Source organism: Fukomys damarensis, unplaced genomic scaffold, assembly GCF_012274545.1.
Source record: "Fukomys damarensis isolate Sample0158 unplaced genomic scaffold, DMR_v1.0_HiC HiC_scaffold_15, whole genome shotgun sequence".
Taxonomy (NCBI): Eukaryota; Metazoa; Chordata; class Mammalia; order Rodentia; family Bathyergidae; genus Fukomys; species Fukomys damarensis.
Window position 1 is genome coordinate 63261152 of NW_022900927.1, and position 19342 is coordinate 63280493.

General features: G+C 57.7%; 1 protein-coding gene across 1 annotated transcript in view; it reads left to right on the forward strand.

Annotated features, from left to right (window-relative positions):
• Positions 1–7212: 7212 nt before the first annotated feature.
• Positions 7213–19342, forward strand: part of Chst11 (carbohydrate sulfotransferase 11) — a 63275-nt gene continuing 51145 nt past the window's right edge. Inside the window, exon 1 of the mRNA XM_033763871.1 lies at positions 7213–7298. Coding sequence (XP_033619762.1) covers positions 7215–7298 — 84 coding nt within the window. The 5' untranslated portion in view covers positions 7213–7214. The remainder of the gene's footprint in view (positions 7299–19342) is intronic.

Below are 19342 nucleotides of genomic sequence, written 5' to 3' on the forward strand. Positions count from 1 at the left end.
AGAAAAAAAAAAAAAAAAAAAAAAAAAAAAAGACATCTGTCATCTGTGTTTTGAAATAGCCTCTGGAGGCCTCATGAATGGAATTCCCCGCTTCCAGTGCAGCATCTGTGAGTTGGGGTGGAGCCTGGAGTTGTGAAACAGCACCGTGGTCGAGCTGGGGACCTTTCCCTCGCTCCAGAAAGAAACCTTGGCCTGGGCGTGGGCAGCTGCGAATCACTTCTGTGGCTAGATTAGCCTTTTTTGGACATGTTCTGTACTTAGCGAAATCATCCTGGGTTTTTAAGGAAGCAGCTTTGGCCCTCAGACAGTTTGGGGGTCACCTTCCCCTTGATGACCCGAGCTCTGCCTCAGGATCCCTGTCTCCGGGCCCTCAGTAGTCTCACAGCCTCCTGGCCATGTCTGGGGGCCGGGATGAGTGCTCCTCCCCTTCCCGGTGCTCCAGAGGCTCAGAAGGCAGTCAGCTTGCGTGGCCGTGGTTGGCACCAGGTTCCTGCTCTGGGGGAGGGAGCTCCTCATTCATTCATCCATCCAGGAGGCCTTGAATGTTGTGCTCTTGCCTCCTGAAGTGTCGTGGAAGATAGGACCATTCAGCCCCCCACCCCACCCCGACAGTGGCCAGCAGAACACTGGAAATAAGAAAGGAAGTTATCAGAGCCTTAAGGAAGAACCAAGTAGAGTGAGTGAAGGCCAGAGAAACACAGAGAGAGAGGTGCTCCAGGAGGTGTGTGTGTCTGTCTGTCTGTCTGTCTGTCTCTGCAGGAACTGACAGGTGGTCAGAGACACAGGGAGAAGACAGCTGCTGGGGAAATTGGGAAGAGAATCCTAGGCACCTAGAGCAGTGTATGCAAAGGTCCTCTGGTCGACCAGGTGCTCTCAGAACCAGCAGGGTGAACAATGTTGGTGTCTGGCTGGGCTGGGTCAGGTGGGGTCTCCTGAGCCGTGCCGAGGACTTGGGATTTTGCTCAGGATGGTGGCAGGTCTTGAAGCAGGGAGCACACTGTGATGTGGTGCACATTTCTAGATTATTCTCTATACCAGTGGGGACTGCAGAAGAGAGGTCAGGGCGGCAGCAGAGGGACCAGGTGAGGGTGTTTAATCCAGCCCAAGGTGGACAGGCTGGGGTGTGGGAAGGAGTCAGAGGGGACCCCTGGGTTTTGGGGGCACAGTGGGATGCCTGGCATGAGGAGTCCTGGATGTGGCTGCCGTGAGCTCTCCGTGTTGGGTCCAGCATGCTCGGTTCATTGGTGAGCCCAGACTGAGTGCAGTGGGCACTGTGAGCTTGGCCTGGCCTCTCGGGACACCCCAGGTACGGCTTCCAAACCAGTGGCTCTGAATCTACTCAGTGAACTGCAGCTGCCTTAAAGGGAAAAAGTGAGTCCTGAGGATTAGCAAAGCTCACTTCTGGGTGTGTGTGGTGGTTGTGGAGGTGTGGCCTGGGGTCTGTGTCTGGTCCCTTGCCCCTTGCTCTCTGGCACTGTTCCTTACTGTACTTCCTGGCCTTCATGCAGTTTCTGCCCGGGCACCAACAACCATGGACTGAATCCCTGAAACCGTGAGCCGCATGAATCTGTCCTCCTGAGTTAGCTGTGGGTGGGGGTCTTGTGTCCCAGCCGTGAGAAAGAACGCTGTCGCACACATATGTCCCCTCCAGTCCGGCCACCTGGAAGAGGCACACAGGCTTTGTGCAGGGTGTGAATCTGGGGCGGGGTCTGAGTCCCAGCTCTGCTCCCTGCCAGCTGTGTCACTGAGTAAATCCCTCAGCATGTCTGAGCCTACATTTCCTAGACTTTATTAGTCTTATTTTTGTACCGGGGATCACACTCAGGTCCTTGTGCTTTGCAAGGCAGATGCTGGAACCACTGAGCTAGATCCCCAGCTTTCCTTGTTTTTCAGTGGGTGGACACTACCTCCATCCCGTGTGGTTGCAAAGATGTGAGGAGGAAGAGGACTGAGGTTAATGTTTCCTGGGTACTAGAGACTTGTAAGGTCATGGCACCACAAGAGCGTGTCATACTAGTTTTGCTTTATGTCTTTGTTTGTCCTAACTCCTCAGGCTCAGAAGGCTGATGAACATTCTGAGGAGGAATTTGCTGCAGAAGAGGCCGTTAGGAGAGAGCCAACTAATGTCTCTTCTTTGTTCCCTTGCTGTCAAGGGCCCCCAGAATCTATGTCACTGGTTAACCCTTGGCTTGCTCAGCCTGGGTTTTGTTATTTCTGTCCACTGGTGCAAAGGCCCTGAGGCTGTGCTGAGCGCTGAGCCCTTTTGGTTAAGTGCTGGGTGCTGGAGGGACCACCATGACCGCCACCAGGGGCCTGGCTGCCGGGACCCAGACTGAAGGATTGTGGTGGCCCTGCCCTGGGGTCTCTGGCCATTCTGTCCCCTCCCTGGGCCCAGTTTCTTCTCTTATAATGAGCAGGAGTGACCAGGTGAGGGCTAAGAACCCAACACCGAACATGAGTTTGGATCCAGAGCCCCATGGATTCACTGAGATAAAATGAAACCCTACTGAGACACCGGGTGCAGTGCGTTTTTAGGGTTCTGAGTAGCCCCGAATGCAGGACCCCTGAGCTCTGCTTACTCTCAGCCAGAGGGTGAGGGCTCGGGCGTGAGCTGCCTCTAGGCCCCTTGAGATGGAGAAGCAGCAGCCTTGAACTCAGAGCCTTCTGCCCCCGCAGTCTCGTTTCTGTGCCCCACTGCTGAGTGGCCCTCCCGAGTCCAGCCAAGCAGCAGTGTGGGTTCCAGACGCCGTGTTTGCAGAGGGTCTTCTCTCTTTGCGTCTGAAAGGAGAGTGGTGGTCCAGAGAGCCAGGCCGAGCCCAGACACACGGCCCCTGTGGGAGGCAGAGCTGTAGCCACCAGACCTCCTGACCGAGCCCTCCTAGAGGATTTGAGCTTCGTGCTAAGAGCCGCCCACGGTCTAGCTCTGCATATGTCTTCACTTTTCGGGGGATCATTGCCTTTGTAGGATTCCTAGTCTTACAGTTGTCCCTTGGTGTCCGTGGGTCTGGGCCCAGGACTCCCACCCCTGGAGAGTGGATCTGTGCTGCTCAGGGCCCTGGGTAAAAGGCACAGTGTTTCTGTGTAACTGGCCCGCGTCTTCCTGGGTACCTAACCTCCCAGGGCACCTGCAGCACCAAATGACACGCGTGCCAGGTAAAGAGCTGTCGTTCCGTGCTCTTTAGGGGACACAGGTCGCGTGTCCTTTATCCAAAATGGTTGGGACCAGATGTGTTCCAGATTTCAGAATTTTTCAGATTTTGTAATATTTTCATAGGCTTTACCAAGTGAGAATTTCTCATCCAAAAATCCAAAATTTGAAACCTTTTGAGTGCTGTGATGCTCAAAAACACCTCAGGTTTCTGACTCTTGGATTCTGGGTTTGTGGAAGGGTGATTCTCAGCCTGCAGTGGGGAGACCCAGTCCCACGTGGTGGCCGCCCTGGGAGTGGCCCTGTGACTTCACGTGGATGGTCTGCAGCATCCCAGGAGAGACGGCACAGGGCCTCACTCAAGCAAGCAAGACACACACGCTGGCCGGATTTTAACTGTGGCTTCATGATTGCCTTGGAATACGTGAAGCTCTTCGTGCTCCAAGAAATTGTGCTGTGATTGCAGCCCATTCGATTCCGAAGAACTGTCTTGAATTCCAGTGAGTTTATAAAGGAAAAAATAAATGATGTATAAATAAAACTCGTGAGGTGGGCAGGTGGCGGAAAGCCGTTGTTCAAAGTCCTCGGGGATCTATTTCCAGGGCTTTTGCTCATCAGACCGCTCTCTTTCAAAGGGAAACCGTGCTGCTGGTGTTTCCTCCGTGTATAGCAAAAATAACCTGTCTGACGCTGGGACGGGCAGCTGAAATCCAGGCTTGCTCGTGAGCCTTTGAGCCTGCGGAAGACGGGGAGTGTGGACCCCGGTCCGCGCTGGCCTCCAGGAGCCCTGGTCCCGGGAACAGATGAATGAGCTCGGCCGTCCCCTCCTGCTGGTGCTCCCGAGGCACCGGCTCACTTTCTGGTCACCTGTCCTAGGTGTGGCCGCCAGCCTGGTCCTGGGCCAGGAGGGAGCCATGAAGCAAGGGTTGCGCTGGTCCCGTGGGGGGCTGACGCGTCAGTCCCGGGTTGGGGTCCTGAGAGCTGAGCGGGTCATCTTCCCTGCTGTGCCTCAGTGCCCCTCAGTAAGCAGTGGCCCTGGCCGCGTGGGACCATTTGCCGATGACACGTGTGCCTCAGTGGCGACTCCCACCTCTGTGCGGGGTCACTCAGCCTGCCTGGGCCTCTAGTTCTGAGATCCCCTGGGTAAATGTGGGTCCCACACCCACAGATTCCACCCTGCCCATGAAAATGCCAAAAAAACAGAAACCAAAAAGCAGAGCAGTATTTATACTGACCATACACTGATTTTTTCTTGTCGTTATTCCCTAATAGATGCAGTTACTATTGGTGTAGCATTTATATTGCATTAGGTGTGCTAAGCAATTCAGCGGTGATTTAAAGTATATGGAGGGTGTGTGTCACTTTCATGCACACTTTGTGCCATTTTCTGAAGGAACTCGTGACTTGTGGTGCTCAAAGGTGTCCTGGCACCAGTGCCCCAGATACCAAGGAACCAGCGCTGGTCAAAGCCTTTCTGGTCTCCCAGGCAACACCTGGGTCCCCAGAGCTGTGCTGTGGATGCGAGCAGCCCAGCAGTCAGTGGTGGCCCGAAAAGCGACATCCCAGTGTCTCACCCCACAGGGGCACACGGGCCCGTCTCGTGGGGAGCACGCGTACCCTCACCCAGCACCAGTAATGTCGGATGTTTGGGGTGCATGGAGCCACTCTGGGGTTGTCCGTTCTGTAATCTGGGTCTGAGGACTAGGAGGACACTGACCTGTGCCCCTGCCCAGGTGTGTGCGGTGCAGTCCTGCAGAACTAGGATTCCTGTAGCCAGGTCTCTGGGGAGGGTGCCCTGGGCAAGGCCTGCACGGGGGGCTTACGTCTTTCCTTGGCTTTTCTTGACCCTCGTTCCCTTCCTTCGTGGCTTGGGGGGGTCCCTCTGAGTAGCAGGGAGGGAGACCCAACCTGTTCAGTGGGCTGCACCCCAACAGGGCTGGGGAGGTGGCTGTGGGGCCAGGTCTGCATCTCAGGCTGGCCGCCATCCGTGGCACAACCTTGACCTTGGTTATGTGGTTGAAGGCCAGGGAGGCTGAGAAAGGCAGAGTGGGATGGCAGGTCTTCCCAGCTCCTGGGGAGGGTTACCTGTGCACCCATGCCACACGCGAGATCATGGTCTTTCCCGCTGGAAGCACACAGGGCCCCTTCGGTGTTCATGGCCTAGGGGTTGGAGCTGGCTTTGCTTGCAGCCCATGCATGCAGAAGCCTGAGGGGCCGGCCCCACACGGTCAGAACATTTTAAAGGTCTTGTATTAGAAAAGCAAACCAGTTAAGTAATACTGCCCCCATAAATGCTGACTTGTAATGGGTTCCTCGGTGGCAGTCGCGAAGCCTCTGGCCTCAATGCGCCCGTCTGCCACTGTGGGGAGAATTTAATCTTGCGTGGCCTGTGCAGAATTCTGTGGGTTTAATGGCTGTTTTCTTTCTCCTCCGAAGTGTTGCTGTGTCATTGTGCACGGGGCAGCTCGTGTGCGTGTGACAGTTTACCTTCTTTTTGGTGGAAATGAAAAATGAAGTAGTAAATTAAAGAAAAACACAAGGTATATATATTTTTTCCCTCTTGGGGCAAAAGCAGGGGAACAACGAAGCAGTGTTCCTGGGCACAGCCTAGCCTAATCCAGTCCGGGTGGCTTTAATGCATTGGCATTTGCCCGCAGATCCATCCTCCCCTGGGAAGGCTTCTGGGCATGTGGGCTGTGTGTGGAGCTTGTGTTTCGGCCCCAGAATACTTGGGGCCCTCAGAGGAGGGGCGGCAAACTCCAGCCTGGGCACCACCAATCTTTTGTGAGCAGTTGAAAAAAAAAAAAATCAAAGCTGCGAGTGGTGGTGCACATCTGTAATCCACCACTCGGGAGGCTGAGGCTGTGGCAGGAGGGTCAGCCCGAGTTCAAGGCCAGCCTGGGCTACAGAGCAAGTCCCGGCTGCTTGTGGGAATGATGCCTTGCTTTTCTGATGCGGTGGGTCACGTGGTCCTGTGCCGTGGCAAGTGTCATGCAGTGCGGGTATGTGCGCAGCTGCCTCACCACCGCGGTAGGCAAGTGCAACGCGAGCCAGGGTAGGCCCTGGGAACAGCTGTCTTCTTCCTGACGTGTGTGGTCCGCAGTGAAGTCTCAGCCCCAAAGACTCAGGCCTGTTTGTAGACCTGGCCTCAAGGACTTCAGAAGACCCTCCCACCTGGGGCTGGGATCAGGCGTAAATGAAGACTTTTTCTTTCGTAAATCTCTTTCCTGAGTTTCTTGCACAGTTTACTTCGGTGTCGTCCGAAAGGGTTACACTCCGTGTTACAGTGATCCCTGCTGACCCACAATTGCAGCAGCGCTGTTCATAACAGCAAAATCTTGGAGGTGGCTTATATGTCCCTCAGCTGACAAATGGATAAAGAAATCATGGTATTTACACACTGTGGAGCACAAAGGATACATCTGAATCATTTGTAGGAAAATGGACACACTTGGAGACCAGAAACCGAACTCAGGGCCTCATGCTTGCCGGGCAGGCGCTGTGCCCCCACGCTAGGTCCCTTGAGACAGCATTGTGAAGAGAAATAAATCAGACACACAAGCTCCAACATCACACGCCTCCGAATAACTAAATAAAGGTCCAGAGAAAAGATAGTGGGGACCAGAGAGGGAGCTCTCTTGTAGAAGGGGTCAGGAGATGGAAGGACAGCAGGCAAGGGGGGGCAGAAGAATTAGTGTGTGCTCTGTGCTCACACCAACTCCCACGAGCGACGTGAGGGTCATGTCCCGCACGCAAACATGGGCGGAAGAGAATAAAAATTCAGGAAAAGCAGCAGATGCACAATCTTGCCATTGTCTTCTGTGAGCGTTGGAGGCCCGTCTTGCACTCAGAGCCTGGTTTCCGCCACGCTGGGTGTGCCTGAGGCCCGTGTGGGGAGGACACGGGGTGGCTGGGCCACCCGATCACGGAGTGGCACAGAGCCTTTCTTTGCTTGTTGTGCTCTTTCTTCCCCGCCTGCTGCCTGCTCCCTCCTGACATCTTTTTCTTTGTCAGTCAGCAAACCTTCCTGGCTCCTCTCTGACAAGTTCACTTTCTCTCCTCAGTCATGCGGCGGAATCCCTTCGGTGTGGACATCTGCTGTCGAAAGGGGTCTCGGAGTCCCCTGCAGGAGCTCTACAACCCAATCCAGGTAAGCCGGGGCTGCCTGTGTGTCATTTGGTGTGTATGGGGGCAGGGCCCTGAGAAACTGGGAAACTGGCTTCCGGGCGATTTGAAACTTCTGCTCCCAGCATCTTGACCTGCAGTGGTGGCTTCCCTCATCTCCTCACCAATAAACAGGTTGAACATCCCTAAAAGGAAAACTAAAGCCCACAGTGCTTCTGTAAATCCAGAGCTTTCTGATCCATCACCGTGTTTCTGGCCCCTGAAGCAGGCACCCTGGAAACTGCACTAACTGACCCTCGGGCCACGTAGCAGGTGCATCGGTCACCTCTGAGATTTCTCATGAGGTCTGTGTACATATTCCAAAGTCTGAAAAAATTCCCAAATCCGAAACACTCTTGGGCCCAGAGTTTTGGGTAAGGGACACTCAACCTGTGACATTTCTGAAGTTCCAGCCTGAAATGTTTCAGGAAGTTTCGCAGGGGTGCGGGCTGACATGTTCAGATCTGCACAGTCTCGGGTCCTAGCAGTGGGCCGGGGCAGAGCCCGCTGGGCCGTGCTGTGTCTCCCACGTGGGTACACGTGCCACCCAGCTCCCGGGGGGATAATCCCAGTTTGGTGACCCAGGTTGGTATGACTTGTCCCTTTAGCGAGGGAGGTGCTGTTGGTGATGAAGAGTTCCCCTCGGAGCAAAGAAAAATCTCCCACAAAGGAGCAAAGTTAGGAGGCCTGGTCATCGTGATAACCACCTCATGGCTGCAGGGCATGAAGTGGGCCTCACATGGGCACATTCCTTAGTATCTGGCATGGGAGCTAGTGACGAGCGAGCGTTCACATCAGCCCCTCTGCCCTTAGCCACTGTGGAAGAGGGAGGAGGCCCTGTGGTACTCCCTGGGCCTGGCTTGTTGTGGGGTGTGAGTCCTTACTCTGTGGTCCTGGGCCTGGTGGAGGAAGTTAGGACCAGCCTCGCAGGTGCTGAGCTCTTAGAGCCACATGGCTCTGCAGCTGCCTCTCACCTGGCCTCTCACCTGCCACCTTCTGGAATAGTGGGCTAGTGTCTGCCCTGTGTCCCCACATGGAGCTCTGGTGGGACGAGGCTGGATTCACCTGGGAATTGCTGCCTAGGGGCTCAGCTCGGTGGGGAATCTAGATCAGCCCCTTCTTAGGTGCCCAGTGCTCTGGCTGCTAAAGGCAAGGCTCCCAGCCTGTCTGCACCCCTCTGTGGGCTCTGACCACGCCAGGGTCTCCCTGCAAACCATGCTGAAGCCCTTGGTGCTGCCACATGAGCCTGCACTGGCCTGTGTTTTTGGTGAGGCTGGTGTTGCAGTGGAGCTGTTTGGGGGCGCTTTTCCCACCATCTCCCCAGGACCTTGCACAGGGCCTGGCCCATTACGGGGACCCCAGACCCTGGAGCTGAGGAGCAGAAGCTCTGCTTTCCTGCCGTCTAGCTGCATGTCCTGGAATATCCCCGAGTCCTTTCTGTGTCAGTGACCTGGCTCACTGGGATGGTGGCAGGATTGTCAGGGTGATGAATCTGGACTCCACAAGATGATGTTGCTGTGGTCACAAAGGTGGCGTCCACATTGGGAGCCTTGACTTCAGAGTCAGACCTGGGTTCAAAGCCTGGCACCGCCGCACCGGCTGTGTGACCTCAGGCCGGTTCCACGGCCTCTGGGATTGCTGTGGCTCCCAGAATATGGTGGGTGTTGTGCCCCAGGGGAACAGTACATCATCATCACACAGTGCCAGGTCCCAGGGGCAGAAAGGAATGAGGTGGGCTGTCCCTGGCGGTTCCTCTAGGTGGCCCAGGCCGGGGTCTGTCAGTCCCTGTAAGGTGGCCGTCTAGGGAGAGCAGGTCTCCTCCTTGTGTGCCCGTGAGTGTCTGGGTGAGGGGCTCACGCAGCCTAGAACTTGGGGAGGGGAGGGTGGCACTGGGGTCGCTGGGGAGGGCGCAGTGGGTGTGTGTCACCGTCCCTCCTCAAGGGTGCCCTGGGCACACTGCCCGGCCCTCCACTGGCAGCTGGGGAAACGTCTCCGCAGGAAGGTCGCCCATTTCCTCGGGATGTTGCCTGCATGGCTTTTCTTAGGCCGGCTTCCTTCACAAGCTGCAGCTCCGTTCCCTTCCGTCCCACGCGAGCTGCCTCAAGGTCTCGGAATGTCAGTGGCCGGAGTAGTGTGAAGGGCAGGAAGGAGCTGTGACTCAGTGGAGCGCCTTGGTTTGGGGTCCAGGAGATGCTAATGGACTCTGGACCTTAGGGGCTCAGCCGGGTGCCCTGGATTTCCACACCATCTGGTCTTTGCCCTGCTGAGCCTGGGAAGACTTTGTCAGAGACAGACGACAGACCCTCTGATCGCTAGGATCAGACGTTCCTGGAATGGTGTTTTCCTTTTTCTCTACTGCCTGGTTACTTGGGTTTAATACTGGGTGGCGAAAACAGGAACTGTTTGTTTCTCTGCTGAGGAACAGATTTATGTCAGGAAGCTTCAGCCACAGCGCTGGTGCGGCTCTGCCCTGTGTACCTGAGTGTTTCTTCAGCACCTGTGTGGGCTCCGGCGCTCCCTGGGGTTCAGAAACACCTCGTGGGACCCTTCTTCTGCACTGAGCCATTACTTCTTCATTTTATGCAGGCGAAACTCAGGCCAATAATGGTAGCCAAGTGGTCTGTGGACTTGGCCACAGAACAAGCTACAAATCCAGGGTTACCAGCAGCTGCTAGCAAAGTTCTCTTGCAGAAATTGCCTCGTTCTCCTAAAAAACAAAAATAAATCCCAATTTTTCACCAGACAGGCATAAACTTCCCTTGGGAAGATTAGCTATCATCTGATTTTATAAACTAGGATTTTCTTATTTTAGTGCCCTGCAAACCTCTAACATTAAAACTACAATTGGTTTAAAAAAACAAAACAGCTTTGTAGTTGATATTCTTAACAACGCTGTACTGGGATGTCTTATAATTTTCCTGGTTCTCGGCTGTCTCTCTGGGTCCCAAAATAAAACGTAATTGTGGATCAGATCAGCTGGCATGAAGTCACCAAAAGTTCAGAAGCTGCCAGCTGCACATTTGTGGGCTGGGCACAGCTGTGGGCCACTGGGCTGGGCCCACGCCCCCGGCAGAGCTCCGCTGTCGGGTAATCAGCCCTGAATGGCGGCGAAGCGAGACAGCTCGGCCCCTGCGCCCACATGCCCCCGGCTCCCTGACGGTGCTCTTTCGGCTCTGCTCTGCCCCCCTGGGTCTTTCTTTAGCACTTGCTCTGTGATTACCACGTCCGAGGGCAGGGCCTGGCTGACCGAGGCTGGGAAGCAGCGCATCTGGTCTGCTCGCTTTCTAGGGCTCTTGGGGAGCAGTCAGTGTCCTGGATCTAGACGGATTCTGGGTGAGCAGTCGGGGGAAACAGCAGATCCATAAGGAGCGGGAAAAGGACCCAGGCCACCACCGCGGGCCCATCTTCCATGCGCTGGGGGGCATTTCCTTCTCCATCAGGAAGGCTCAGGAGGTGGACGCAGAGGACGGAGCAGGGAAGGGGAGGCAGGGAAAGGGGACGGAGAAGGAAGCCAAATGCCACTCACTGGGCCGGTGGTGCACATCTCCGACTGCTGTTTCCCCAGTGCTCTGAGTCTGATTCGCAGTGTCCCCGAGCTGGTCAGGCCCCTCCCTACACAGAGCTGCAGCCCTAGCGCCTCTTACAGCTCTCTTACCCCAGAGAGCCTCTTGGGGTCGCCAGTCTCGATAACTGAAGCTCGGCGGTTCGCCGTGACCATGCAGCTCCTCAGTGACAGAGCCTGGCCCGTGGCGGGAGGGTGACCACCCAGGGCTGCGCCTCTCCAAGGCGGTGAGGGTTTCCTGGACAGACTCCCCCCAGTGAGTCAGGAGGAGGCCTGGGCGGTGGGGGGACCACTGTGGAATTCTCAGGGCAGGAGCCGAGGCTTCAGAAAAGGGGCGACCCCACTGGTGAGGCCCTGGCACAGGCCTCACACTCCCCTGTTGCTTACTGAACCTGATCTTTGGGCCAGGCCAGGAGAGGCCCATGTCGCTGGCTGGAGGGAAAGCCCCAAGAACTCCTCTGGGGCGGCACCCCTGGGGACCCTTGGGCGACCAGGACTTTGACTGGGTGGAAAGTATTAGATTGATAAAGTTGCGGTAGACTGAGGGTGTAGGTGGGGGTGGGGAGCCTTTGGTGGTACCTGCCAGACTTGGCTTCTACCGATGTTGACAGAAGCAGCAGGTGTAGGGGGTGGAGGTTTGGGAAGTGAGGTGCCCAGGCAGTGTGGAGGTACTGTAGCTGGCAGACGTGTGCAGCTGGCGGTGTCCCATGTGAGCACGGAACCCACCCAAGGGTGGTGCACAGTGGGGTGGGGAGGGAGGCCCAGGCTGCTGAGTCCATCTCTAAAGACATTGTGCATAAACGGTGAGGGAAGGGGGAGGGGGAGGGGAGGGGGAGGAGCAGGGGAGGGGGAGCAGCAGCAGCAGCAGCACTTCAGGGAGAGCAGCAGGAGCGAGGTCCACAGCAGGGGACAGCCCAAGGCACTTTCAGAAACCTGGGAGGGTTTGTGGCTGGTCTAGGGTGGCCCTGGCATCATTTGGAGACGGCAGGGAGGGTAGGTGGGCACCATGCTGAGGCCTTGGTGGCCTGCAGGGCTGCAGAGGGGACAGCTAACCACTCTGCTTCCCTCCTGGCCACCCTGCTGCCCACGGAGCTCCTCTGAGGCTGGTTTCCCTTGCCTTTGGCACTGGGGCCGCCTGGTGCTGGGCCCAGTGTACCCTGGGGAGGGCGAGCAGGAACAGCCGCTGCTCAGCCCACGCGCTGGCCAATTACTCCCTTCATTACCAAGCACCTGGTAAAAGACGACTCTGTCTAATTACCTTGCTTTGACCAGCAGCTGTCCACCAGCCAAGGCGGGCCTAATTGATTTCACTGCGGCCCGGCTCCTCATGCGGGGAGATTACTCACTGTCAGCCTAGCAGGACGGCAGCTGGCGCGCTGAGACACAGCGTCACATTAACCTGGTGTGACACGCTGTGCTGGCAAGCACGCTTCATTATCGATGCAAATCACAGCCCACGGCAGGGCTCCTCCGAAGGCAGCACCCAGCCCTGCCTCCTTTTGCTGTGGTCAGCAGCTCCCTTATTCCTGAACCACAAAGCTGCTTGGTCGGATTCCAGGTGGGCACGACCTGGGCGGGAGGAGAGGACGGGAGGCCTGGGCCGCAGGGCCTGGGGCCTCTCCCTGGCCTCCCTCGCCTGGAAAGCTGGGCTGTGGTACCAGTGAGGCCCACCCGGGTGAGAGTTGGTGTTGCCAGAGGGTGGGCCCATCATCCGGGTACAGTTGGCAATCCGGGACGGCTCGGGGGCCCTGGTCTGTGGCTGGGCCCCTGCGCGGTGTCTCAGGAGGGAATCCGGTTAGATGACTGGAGGGTACGTGAAGCCGGTGTGGGAGCAGCAGCTGTGCTCTCCGTGAGCGTGCTCACCGCCCTGACGGGAACCATGGTGCACTGACGTACGAGGCCCCGAGGGCCCGTGTGTGTGTGCACGAGTGTGACATGAGCGGGCAGGGGTGGCTTTGCGGTCTGCAGAGCTCCCGTGGTTGGCTTTGTGAGGGTCCCCACACCTAGTGACACCCCAGGGTGGCAGGAGTCAAGCAGGCCCCTCTGGGTGGAGCCACTGTGGGGCCCCTGACTCAGACCCGGGCCGATGTGCGTGTGTCCTGTGTGTGAGGCGTGTGACGTGTTTCCGCACGAGGGCACACAGGCAGGACCCCAGCCGTTGGCTGGTGCCACACAACCACACAAGCAGCCGCTGCATCTCCAGAAGTCCTCTCCCGACCGCCCCAGTGCAGGGGCCCGGCGCTCTCTGGAGTCGATTGGAGTTTAACTCTGACAGCCGCGTGGAGCTGGAACCAAGTGCTGATGGGTCATCAAGCTGTTGGGGGAGAGACTTGGCAAGTCTGGGGGTGCAGGGTGGGAACCCCACCAGTTCTCGGGCGGCTCAGGCCAATGGCTGACCCTTCGCAGTGCCGGAGACCCTCGTGGTGCAGTGGGAACTCAGCACCACGGCTTCATGGGGAAGGACTCCGAAAGTGCCACGTCCCAGGCACCCAGCAGGCAGCTCCGCCCGAGCGGATATTAATCTGTTCCGGAGAAGCCGCCTCTGGGAAGCCCTCCCCACTTCCCCTGTGGGGTACAGTTTAAAGATCCTTCTAAACGACGCTGCCCGTTAGCATTGTGAGTCGCACACATAATTTGAGGATCTCTGGTAGCTCCCTGTACATACAAAGAAAACAGGTGGAAACTTGTGATATTCTGTTATTTAATCCAGAATATCGAATATACGATCATTCCTCATGTGATCAGTGAAATTGATACCCTATTTTACATTCTTGGTTTCCTACAGAAGTGTAAGGTACACGGCTGCTTGTGTCTGTCCCTGGGCAGGGAGCGGGAGCCCACTTCTCTCTCCCCTCTGCCTTGCTGCCGCCTCCACAGTTCTGGGGTGTGGGTGCTGAGCTTCCCCATCTCACACCCTCCCTGCCGCTGCAGGCGAGGCCCGAACTAGGGCGGAGGTGCGGTGGGGTCGGTCCCTTGTGGACCTGGAGTGCGGAGCCTGTTCCTGGCGCCTCCCCTGGGCTCCTGGACCTGTCCGGTCTCTGCTGCTGTCATGTGGCCGTCTCACTCCCGGATGAGGGAGGACACCGAGCCCCAGCGCTGGTACCCGCCAGCTCCAGCCTGACCCGATTAATCCAAACCCCTTGTAAGACGAAGTTTCTAAAATGCAGCTGCCCAGGTCAGGACTGTGCACACTGAGGAGGGCGTGGGCTCTGCCTCCCTCGGGGAATTGTTTGAAGGGCTGTGAGGCAAGGCCCAGCCCAGCCTGCCTGCCTTGTGACCTGTGACCCCCACCCCCAAGTTCCAATGGGTTCCTAGCTCCACGTGGGTGGTGTAGCCAGTGCATCAAAAGTTCTTTTAAAGTAGCTTCTGGGAGTCCTGCTGTTATGGATGTCAGCTTTCCTGGGCGGTGTCCTAACCTCCAGGTCTTCCCAGATTCCCTGCAGCTACAATGGGGAGTCTGCCAGCATGTTGGGGGTGTGTTGGGGTGTGGGGTGTGGCCTGAGTGCACCCTGGGGGTTTGTGTGTTAGAAGCCAGTCCCACTGGGGTGAGGGGCAGTGAGAGCCTCGGGGGGTGATGGGGTCAGTGGGCGCTGCCTTCGGAAGGAGCAGCAGTCCTCACCCGCACTCTCTCTGGGTGCACTTGGCTCTGTGGCCTGCCGTTTGTCCCTTTTCTTACTGCACATTAGGGTCCGGCCTGGAGCGCTTGGTTACAGCGGTGGGGAGAGGAGGAAATCCTCCTGCAGAGAAGGCAGCCCAGAGAGAGTAGGGCAGCCCAGGGCCGAGCTTGAAATGGCAGGGAGCCTCGGCCTGAACCTCACCCGGCAGGACGGGGAGGAGAGTGCTGGTTTGGAGCTGGCAGCCCTGCTGGTGTGGGCCAGGTACCGAGCCGCCCCTTGCCTCGGTTTTCCCACCTGTCAGACCTGGCTCTCTGGCTCGTCGTAAGAACAGAGTGAAGCTCAGGCCACAAAAGGCCAGGATGGTGCCAGGTGCATAACAGGTGTGCCGTTGCTCAGCAGCAGCGTCTGCCACGGTGTGCACCATCTGGGCTCGGTGGGCCCTGCTCCCCTGGCCACTCCGAGATAGTCACACACCGAGGGCCCCGGGGCAGAGGGAGTCCGAGGTGCTGCCCTGAGTCTGTGCATCCTCTCCAGAGGGGGCTCGTGGCGTCTGTTCAGGGCCGCATAGCGAGTATCTGAGGTCTGTGGTAGAGCGATCTGTGGATGGCCAGCCTCAGCCCACACCAAGGATAGTCTTGGAGGTCTAGGTGGTGCTCCTGGCCCCTCAGAGCGAGCATCACAGGGCCTCCCTCGAGGTGGTGGCAGTGATGGCTGTGCAGGACTCGCACGCTGTTTATTGCCCACGTTGTGTCATGCAGGCTGCCGTGGTAGACCAGCACGCGTGCGTGTGCGTGGGCCACGGTGCCGCCCGGCCTTGCTGTGTGCAGACTCTGTGGCATCAGGAAAGCGTCATCTCATTTCACCGCTGGATGCAGACTTGGGGAGCTGCCCTGGAGCCCAGGCTTTTGGGGAGGGCAGGGCGCAGTGCCCGGGGCAGCGTGGCCAGCATGCCTGCATCTGCTCAGGAAGGTGGCTCGGGCCAGGAGGTACCAGACCGCCGTAGCGTGACCCTTCCTGGGGCCAAGGCGGTTTGCTCCCCAGAGAGCAGCATCAGCGGGGCAGTGGGGCCTGGTTGTTGGATGAATGAGTGAGCGAGTGGTACTTCCCACATTAGCAGATGACTGAGGGAGAGGCGGAGGAGCAGCCTTCCTGGAGGATGCAGTGCCAGGCAGAGCGCCTCGGACGGAGCCACCGGCCCAATGGCCAGGGCCTGACCCCGCCTCCCCTGCATTTCGGCAGTGGGTGTCCACAGTGTTTCCTGGGGCCTTCGTCACCGACTTCCAGGGCTGGCCCTGCCGAGCCTCTCGCCTCTGGGGTGGCTGTGCTCGCCTGGGCACTCATGGGATCTCCCCTCCCGGACACCAGTCCTGCCGGGCCGGCCAGGCCCCGTCCTCACAACCTGCTTAGCCCTGAGGGCTCCGAGAGGGCCTCATCTTCAAATAGAGTCGAGGGGCCAACTAAGAATGTAGGGGCCTAACTCAGTTTATAGGGCGGGAGAGTCAAACTTCATTCTTGTTTTATGTTTTGAGTTTGGGTCTTGGTACGTAGCTCAGTCTGGCCTCAGGCTGGCTTCGATCCCCCTGCCTCAGCCTCCTGGGTACTGGGATTATAGGCGTGCGCCAGCACACCCAGGCTCTGGTGTCTTCAAAGAAAACCTGGAGGACCTGGAGGTTCTGTGAGTCCCCCAAGCTCACATGGTGGGGGCGCTGAATCCCTGTAAGGATGCTGCCAGTACACTGCGTCCTGTTTGTTTGCGGAGGACACAGCCTCTTTATTCGCTCTGGGCTCCTTCTCCTGTGTGGACTTCAAGCATTAAAAATACATTTTTGAAGAAATATTCTGCATTTCAGGTTTCCCACTAACATCGACTGGCTTTCTCCCAAGTTAGTCTGAGCTATTTTGGGGGAGGTTTTTATGGTGCTTTAATAAGAAAAGCTTTCTTAATACCTCATAAAACCTGCTGTACAATTGCTTCTGACCAAACTCCCTCTTACAATTATGTCACTAACAACTTCGTTTGAATAGAGCAGAACTTTTGTCCATTCATGTTAACTTTAAAAGCAGCATTCACGGGCCGGCAGGCGGGAGCAGCTAGGAGACTCCCCGCATCCGGCAGGGAGTGAGGCAGCAGGGGTGGGCAGGGGACACCGAGCCTCGTGGTCGCGGCTCTTTCGCTTGCAGCCTGTTTTCCGGGGACCCCCGGGGGCCGGCCTGGTTTCCTGAATGATTTTCCAGTCAGCTGCTTTGCAGAGCAGGTTTAGGATCAACAGAATCCAGCCAAGATGCTGAGATTGCCAGTGGATGGGCTGCAGTGGCGCGACCTTGTCCCCATGTCCCCAGCGAGCCTGTCCGCGTTAACCACCACTGGGCTCACGCACAGTGGAGCCTTTTCCGGTTGGCTGCTTCCCCTCCTAGTGTGCGTTTATGCTTCCTCCACGTCTTCTCACAGCTCGATGGCTTGTTCCTTGTCAGGGCTGAGTAATATTCCAAGTCCGGGTGTCATGGTTCATTCACCCACTCTGGGGGACAGCTTGGCAGCTTCCAGACTTGGTGGGTTTGGGGTGTGAACAAGGGTTTTCAGCTCTTCTGGGTATGTTCCAAGGGCTGTGCTTGCTGGATCTCATGGAGTGGGAGCAGGTGTTGATTTTTGTTCATTTCTATCTAGCCGAGCCGGCACAGACAGGATTGTCCCCAGGCAGGCACTTCCTGTGCCTGGAGGCCCCTGAACCAGGCCCAGCAGCTGCACTGCCATCAGGTCCTTTAATACAGTGACTCCGTGTTCCTCGGCCACAGGGGCCCTGCTCGCTCCCCCGCTTGGGGCCCTGGTGCACATTAGCAGGCAGATTGTGGAGGCCACTGCCCTGTGCCCCAGCAGGAGGGATGGTGCCCACGGTGACAGTGGGAGGCGCTGGTCCGAGCGCTGTGTCTTGAGCCCTTGCTCAGAACCAGGTACTGTGCTGATGCCTTGCACGAGGCCCTGCGGTGATCACAGCCCTGAAGCCAGAAACTCTGGAGGTGGCTGATGGCAGAGAAGTGGGCAGCTGCTGGGCCCGGGCTGTGAGGGCAGCAGGAGGGTCTCTGGCCTCGCCCGCCTACCGGCTGGCTCCTCAGCCTGTTTCTGCCTCCAAGACGGGAAAAAGTGGAGAAGCTTTTTATTCTTAGCCGGCAGGCACAACACGAGCCTCTCAGAGCTTGTGGGGTTCGGATGCCTTTCCAGCTTCCTGCTGGGTGCTCAGGAATTTTGACACTGGGCCATGGAAGCTTCGGCCAAATGTATCTGTCATTCGTGGTAACGGAATGTCTCATCCTCTCCTCTTTGGGCAGCAGCATCTCAGCAGAGCTGCCTCTCCCTTGCTCTCCAGCATCATCCTGAGCCACTCCTTCCCCTCTACCCTGCAGGATTTGGTCTCCTGCCTCCTTGTGTCTCCTGCCCCTGGCCCTTTGCATGTGCAGGTCTGCATCCTCGGCTCCCCTTGTTTCAGGCCAAGGGTTCCCTGTTCCTCAGTACCTTCCTGCCTCCTTCACAGCCCTGTGCCCCTGTAACCGATCCGTGCCTCTTTGGTTATCTGTTTACTGCCTTCTTCTGGTGGGTGCTAGGGCCTCTCGGCAGCCTCTGTGCCTGTTGTGCGCCTTGCAGCCCCTGAAATGGGCCGATCAGCCAGCTTAGGGGAGGCCGACCCACCCACCATCACACCACACCACGTCAGAGCTGAGCTTCGGACCGGTGGACCTAACCCCTCACTTTTAAAGCCCCAGAGTAGAGAACCTCCAGGCCCCCAGGGACCCCTTGTTGGAGCTTTGGGTGCAGCCCGCTTCTCCCCTGCTGTTGCTGCGTAACAAGCAGCTTGAACCCAGCTATGCACAATGAGACCTGTCCGGCTGGGTCTGGTGCAACTGTGAGATTGGGGAGCCCTTGGGGACGGATCAGGGCCCTCCAGGGAGTGCTCGCCAGCACCACAGCCTGCACATCCAGCTGAGTCCACCGCAGGCCCAGCCTCCTGCAGGGCTTCTCACCCGACTGGGTGGGGCCCATCCTGCAGGCTTCCTTTTTCTCGAACAGCAGGAAATCACTGAAGGAGACCGGCGACCCCTGCAGGATCCTGTTGTCTCTGCATATCATGGGATCCCGAGTGAGCCATCCTGCCAGAGCTCCAGGTCCACCCAGTCTCGCGGAAAGGACCAGGTGGGACTTGAGCATCCAGGGCAGAAGCCACAGGGCTGTCACAAGAGCTGTGTGTCCTTGGGAAAGCCGCTTACCCGCTCTGTCCCCGTTACCCTTCTGTAAAGTAGGAGCAGTGCTCCTTGCTCCCCGTGTGTCGTGAAGACTGAAGGGGTGGATCCCACGTCCTCGCAGTGTGAACTGGACCAGGGGGCGACAGTCCCGCTCACACTTAGACATCCGGGTCATCGGCTGGCTAGAGGGACAGCTGAGCAGAGGCAGAGGCTGTCCCCGAGCTCGGGAAGAGGCCGATGCTTCCACACCGCAGGGTCACTGTGCGGGTGGCAGAGTGTGGGCCCCCGGCCCGGCTTGGTCTCTCCCGGAACACCCCAGCTCCGAGAGCACAGATCCTCTTCAGCAGGGATTTCCACCGAGCCTCAGCCTCACGCCTGTCATCCAGCATTCAGGAGGCAGAGGCAGGAGGTTGCCATGAGTCTGAGGCCAGCCAGAACCACACGGGGAGACTGTCTCAAAAAACCAAAAATAAAGGCGATCAAGGCACCAAATCGGAAGAGGTGGCTTGGCTTGCCAGTGCTGAGGGGTCCCCTCCCGGTCTGCCCCCACGAAGGCTCCCTGGCACAGCTGTCCCTGGAGCTCTGACCACTGGCCCTCCTGGCCCTCTCCTTCCTGGG